The 6000-nt window shown below is 38.5% G+C and overlaps 1 protein-coding gene across 1 annotated transcript; it reads left to right on the forward strand.

Annotated features, from left to right (window-relative positions):
- The first annotated feature begins 469 nt into the window (after nucleotides 1–469).
- LOC121762121 (protein ABSCISIC ACID-INSENSITIVE 5-like) lies at nucleotides 470–2337 on the forward strand. The gene is made up of 5 exons (XM_042157899.1): nucleotides 470–943; nucleotides 987–1678; nucleotides 1780–1851; nucleotides 1947–1979; nucleotides 2066–2337. Exons 1-5 carry the CDS (start codon nucleotides 667–669, stop codon nucleotides 2150–2152), a joined length of 1161 nt encoding a protein of 386 aa, XP_042013833.1. The 5' UTR covers nucleotides 470–666; the 3' UTR covers nucleotides 2153–2337.
- Nucleotides 2338–6000: the final 3663 nt, after the last annotated feature.

Here is a 6000-nt window from a genome sequence, read left to right on the forward strand (position 1 = left end):
TACTATATAATTTCGGCGGCATGTATTTTTCGTGCGTCTCTGTTTGATATTGGGATTTAGATTAGTTTCGGTAGAAATAATTAATTAATAATTAGTATGTAGCATGAAGATGAAGTAAAAATTCAATAGTCCAGACATATTGTCACGTGGTGTGTACAACCAACTACCTTGCAGAAATAAAAAGAAAGGAAGTGATTTCTTCAATTATGATTGGTTAGACACACCAAGTGCTAATATGTCATGACCACTGAAGAACTAGCCGTAATTGGAAAAAATATGGTTATGCATTTCAAGAAAAAGAGGAAATACGTAGTTATGCATTTGGTCTTCGTGTGTGCTCATAGTTTGATATAGTAATACTCCCTCAGACCCAACTAAGTTAAGTCATATTTCTTTTTGGAATGTTTCAACTAAGTTGAGTCATTTCCTTTTTTTCACTCAACTTAGTTGGGATGAGGGAGTAATAAAAAATGAAAAATATTTCTATATATAGAAGCGTAGGAGTATTATAATTTCAGTTTGATGACAAGTCCATTATGATTAAGTATCACCAAATCTCATGTAACCAACTCAAAATTTTTGTAAAAATAGAAAAAAATTGGACACAGATATTCATTTGTTTGTTTATTGATTGGCGTAGTGAGAGTGATCCGAGAAGGTCCTTGAATGGTGGGCTATAATTCGAATATGGTAACATCAGATTCTGAAATAATATCTCAACCAGAAATGGATCAGCCTAGAGATGAGACAAGCCTTCAGTCGTTGGGGCGTCAATCATCGATCTACTCTCTCACACTCGATGAGTTCCAACACACTCTTTCTGAGAATGGTACTAAGAACTTTGGATCCATGAACATGGATGAGTTCCTCAACAGCATCTGGACCGCCGAGGAACATCAAAATCAAGCTCACGCGCACGGCCAAGCCCCACCCGACTGCCACCGTCCCCTCTACCAACAGTAGCCTGCAGTTTCCACTGCATGAAGCTAAAGGTACTTGTGTTGGGAATGGAAAAGCCAAGCAGTTGAGCTTGTCTAGACAGGGCTCACTCAACATCCCGGAGCCTCTCTGTAGTAAGACCGTGGACGAGGTGTGGTCTGAGATTCACCGCAGTCACCACCATGGCAACGGCCATATTCCCAATCCCAACACTGCTCATAAACAACCTACTTTTGGAGAGATGACGCTCGAAGATTTCTTGATACGGGCCGGGGTTGTCAGAGAACAGAATCTGGCAGCTGCTGTGGCAGTGCCTCCTCCTCATCCTCAGCAGCCGGCCTTCGGAATGTACCAGAACAACAACAGCCATCCTGCAATGGGGCCAAGCTTCGTTGCAAGACCGGTGATGGGTGTTGCAGGTTATCAGCCACTGCAGACGGGTGTGGGGGACGCAGCAGGGTACGGAGGAGGGGTGAAAAGCTACTCACAAGGCCCTCCTCCAGCAGTCGGCTACGGAGGGAGAGTGGGAAATGGAAGCGGAGGGGGATTGGGAATGGGGTCGCCAGTGAGCCCGTTGTCGGATGGAATGGGGGCGGGGCAAGTTGAGGGTGAAGTGGATGGGATGAGTGGAGGACGGAGGCGGGGCATAGAGTGGCCGGTGGAGAAGGTGGTGGAGAGGCGCCAACGAAGAATGATCAAGAATAGGGAGTCTGCAGCCAGATCTAGGGCCAGGAAGCAGGTAAATAAACAAAACATGATAAAGAAGACATTTTTTTGTTATATAAACTGTCCCTTATAGCAATAGGTTTAATTGATGAAGCATGTGGTTGGTTGTGGCAGGCTTACACGGTCGAGCTCGAAGCAGAGTTGAACCAACTCAAAGAAGAGAATTTATATCTGAAGCAGGCTCTGGTAAGACAATATATATAGGAATAGTGCAGATTGTATACTAGTATTATGCTATTCAATGAATATTTGTGATCATACAATTCTGTTATATGCAACAGGAGGAGATGGAGAGGAAAAGAAAAATAGAACAGGTAATATATGTATTCATTGTTTTTTGTTGTTGATACTCTGGTAAATATGAATTCAGCTTGATTTGTGATGAATGTTACTACTGCAGTATTACGAGGAACAGGAGGCGCAAAAATCATTCAAAGGTAGTGAGAAACTAAGAGCAATGAGGAGGAGTTTGAGTTGTCCTTACTGAATGTGACGCGACGACGGTGAATCCGTGACCAACGCTTAAGGATGGTGATAAAAGAAGATAATGGCGGCTATAGATCTCATGTATTGCATTTCTTAGCGCTTGTGAGAGAAGAGAATGTCTTACGCTTATACCTCTTTCCATTTGCATCTTGTATACTTTTTTCAAATATCACTACGTTGAGAAAAAAAGTCTATTTCTCTAGGGATATCATATGTAATCTTACATCTAAATTATCTAATTCTATAAATCAAATCGTCTTTTGACTTTTTCATTATCTACGCTCATGCGCATGTTTGGTAGGATAAATATGAAATTCTATGATTTGTAAAGGTACATTTTCTATGCTTGCAACGATGCGTACCATGCGAAGTCCATATATTTTTTTGTTTTTGCTTTGTGGTTTGTAGATATGATAGTTTCGAGGGAAGACTGATCAGAGGATGTATGTTATTTCAAATCAACACGCCATATTCTATGTGAGGAATAGACTATCACTGTATATTTATGGAGTAGTGCACAATTTCTAAAATATTCTGCAACACACCTCTTCGTACTTGTACTCTGTTACTAGTACTTAGCTTATGTAGTAGACAAAATATGAACTTTCTGAAACTTCACATATGTATTGAATATTTTCTACCAACAAAACAATTTATCATCAAATCACAGTCTTGTACGTGGTACCTCTCAAATATCGAGTAAACCATTTAGACTACTTTTAAATGTTGTTTGTCCGAATATAGTATGAATTGATTCACTACTTTGACCACATGAGCAATATCTTTTTGCGTATATTTCATGAAATACATAATTCTACCAATTGCCGTGATGTAAGGAACTTTCTTCATTTAGGCATGTTCATTCTTATCAGTACTATTCAGGGACTCATTTCTAAAAAGCCTAAAGTGACTTCCCAATGAGACATTTACCGATTTCGAATAATCCATGTTTAACGAGTTCTACAGTCTACTTATATAGTGTTGTTCAAAGATATATCTAAAATGACTGATGTGAATCAAATTGTACATCTTTATTCCCCTAACTTTACATGATTTATTTAGTTTGATGCTTGCAAAAGTATGTTTACGGTGTAGTAATGAAGCTCGGATGGTGAAAAGGTTGTGCAAATGGCGTCGTGAGTCCAGAAAGCTCGGAAAATGGGTCACCCGACCGGGTGAATTTGTGGAGTTAAAATTCCACCCGGCCGGGTGAAAATTGGCATGCATGCGGAGGTCAGATTTATCGCCCGGTCGGGCGATTATTGGATGCGGAATGCCCGGTCGGGCATTTTATGTGATACACTCCTTAGCTGTTCGCCCGGTCGGGCGAATTTCCTCTCTTAATTCCGCCCGGTCGGGCATTTCCAAGCTGAACTGCATTTCGGCAGTTAATTCAGCAGTTTTGAGGAATTAAAAAGGGGAGAAAAGAGAGGAGAGAAGGGGGGAGACGACAGAGGAGAAAAAGATGAGGAAGAGAGGAAGATTGGAGGTGCAAACATTCAACTTCCATCATCCCCGGAGGAGATTTGCTACCATCTACACATCAATTTCATGAGTTCTATGGTTCTTGTTAATTGGTTGTGAATGTGTAACTAAACTCTTACGTTGCTCCTAATTTGTGAAAGATGTGAATTAATTTTGAATTCTATGGATTAATATTAATTTATGATCTTTTCTACGGTGCTTTTTACATTGAATTATAATTCCGGCCTGAATTATTATTCAATCTTGTCTTTTAGCCAATGTCTCTTTAACTTGGTTAAAAGGTGGAAATGTAGATAAAGAGTTTGAGATTCGTATCGTGTTCAACGTAGGAATCTTGGATAAGTTAATTTACATGTCGTTACAATAATTGTTGGATATTTACCACGCTTCTGTAGGAGTGTTTAATTGATTTTGTAAATGAATCATGTACGTTGGAACTTAGAAGTTGGATTAGAGCTTACTATGCGTCTGTAGGAGTGATAATCCGACGAGTACGAATTTGATCTTAGTGTTCAGCAAGGTTAAATTCAAGCATCTATGAACATGTTCAGTGTGAGTAGAATGAACGAGATTATTACAACTTTCATTAGATTAATCGTTAATCCATAAGTTAATTGGTCCGTTAAGTTAATTCACATCTGCAGCATATTAGGAGCAACGTTCTTTATCTTTTGAGTTCTCTATTTTCATTCTTTAGTTTTCAATTTGTTTATTAATCTTGTCAAACCTTGTTAAATAATCATACGCCTCCCTATGATTCGACACTCAAAGTACTACACACGAAGCTGTATTCTTGCAGTGAAGTGGTAATATTTGGGTTAATTAATTAAACTTGAGTGCAAAATCATTTTGTTTGGATAGACCTAAAATTACACATCAAGTTTTGGCGCCGTTGCCGGGGAGGCAACTGGTTATTTAATTTAGGATTCTTTTTGTTTTTATTTTTGTATAGTTTTCTAACTTTTTATTTTCTTGTTTCAGAGTTGTAGCTAGAAGGCTAAGTCGAGCCAACGACTTTAAACAAAGGCGCTAGTTGGGAGGCAACCCAATGAGTTTTTAGTTTTTTATTATTTTTTTTCTTTTAATAAATCGAGGGTTTTGTTTGTTCAATTCTTTCCTTCGATGTATTTTTTATGAATTGAGTTTTTTTCTTTTTTTGTTGTTTTAATTTTTTGTTTGTGTAGGAGCAACATGGAGATAGGATTCACATTGGAGCTTATGAGGAAGCACACCCGCAAAGGAATATACACCCGCCCTCCCACCCGAATGCACTATGGATATCATGCCAAGTTTGGGGGAGTTTTATTTCCCTTTACGTTTTATGTTCTTCTTTGCTTGCATTGAGGACAATGAAGCATTCAAGTTTTGGGGGGGGGGGGTTGTATGAGTTTCTTTGCATGATGCATGTTTGTGGGGTGTATTCTATGCCAAAGTGTTTTGAATCAATGTAATTGACGGGTGCATGCTTTATTTTCGGCTTTCTGGTTGGGAAATCGTGTTTGATCTTACTTGATCTTTGAAGCTTAGGATGGATAGAATTTGTGCATGAATTTATTTGAAAGAACATGTTGTGATTATAATCGATTTCTTGAGTTGAGGAGAGTATGAAAGTCATATGTCTTGGGGAAATTATCTTGGATTGATTTGCTTTATCGAGTGAAGTGCTTGTATTCATTTGTGTCAACGATATGGGAGGATAAGGCACTAGGATGAACTCTATGGCCAAATAATCACATGCCTAGTCCAACACATGATCCCTTAGAAGCCACTTTGAGCTTAATTCCCTATTATTTGTGTAAACACTCAGCCAATCACTTAGCTACTTAAATAAGCCTCATTTTAGCCTCATCAATTGACCTTGCTACTATTTGGGTGCTAAATACAGGTTTGAGCTTTGTTGGTTGAATTTTGAGTGTTGGGTGGTGAATTGTAAAGTGTAGACATTTTTAGACTTGATGTAACATATAGGTGAAAAGAATGAAGTTCTTAAAAAAAGACGACCTCCAAATTTGCAATAGTCGAGGTCTTATTTAGAAAAGAAAGAAAAACGAAATGAAAGAAGAAAAAAGTTGTGAAATAAAGTTAGAGCTTCTATCTGTGTAATATGTAATCTTGTCTAGATTTGATCTCAAGTTTGGGGGAGTGAGAGTTTGGTTGTAATTTTTTGTTGTTTGATCTTTGGAAGGAAGTTGTAGGAGGGAAGAATTTGACACTCAAATGTGTAGCCTTGAGCCCACTATCCATATCTATCCTACCTCATCCCTAACCCCATTACAACCTTGAATTAAGACCTTGGACCTTTTTGTTGACATTGTGGATGTTTTGTAAATAGCTTGGTAGAGTTAATGAAGTTTGATTTGAAAT

The sequence above is a fragment of the Salvia splendens genome, chromosome 13 (assembly GCF_004379255.2).
Source record: "Salvia splendens isolate huo1 chromosome 13, SspV2, whole genome shotgun sequence".
Lineage (NCBI taxonomy): Eukaryota > Viridiplantae > Streptophyta > Magnoliopsida > Lamiales > Lamiaceae > Salvia > Salvia splendens.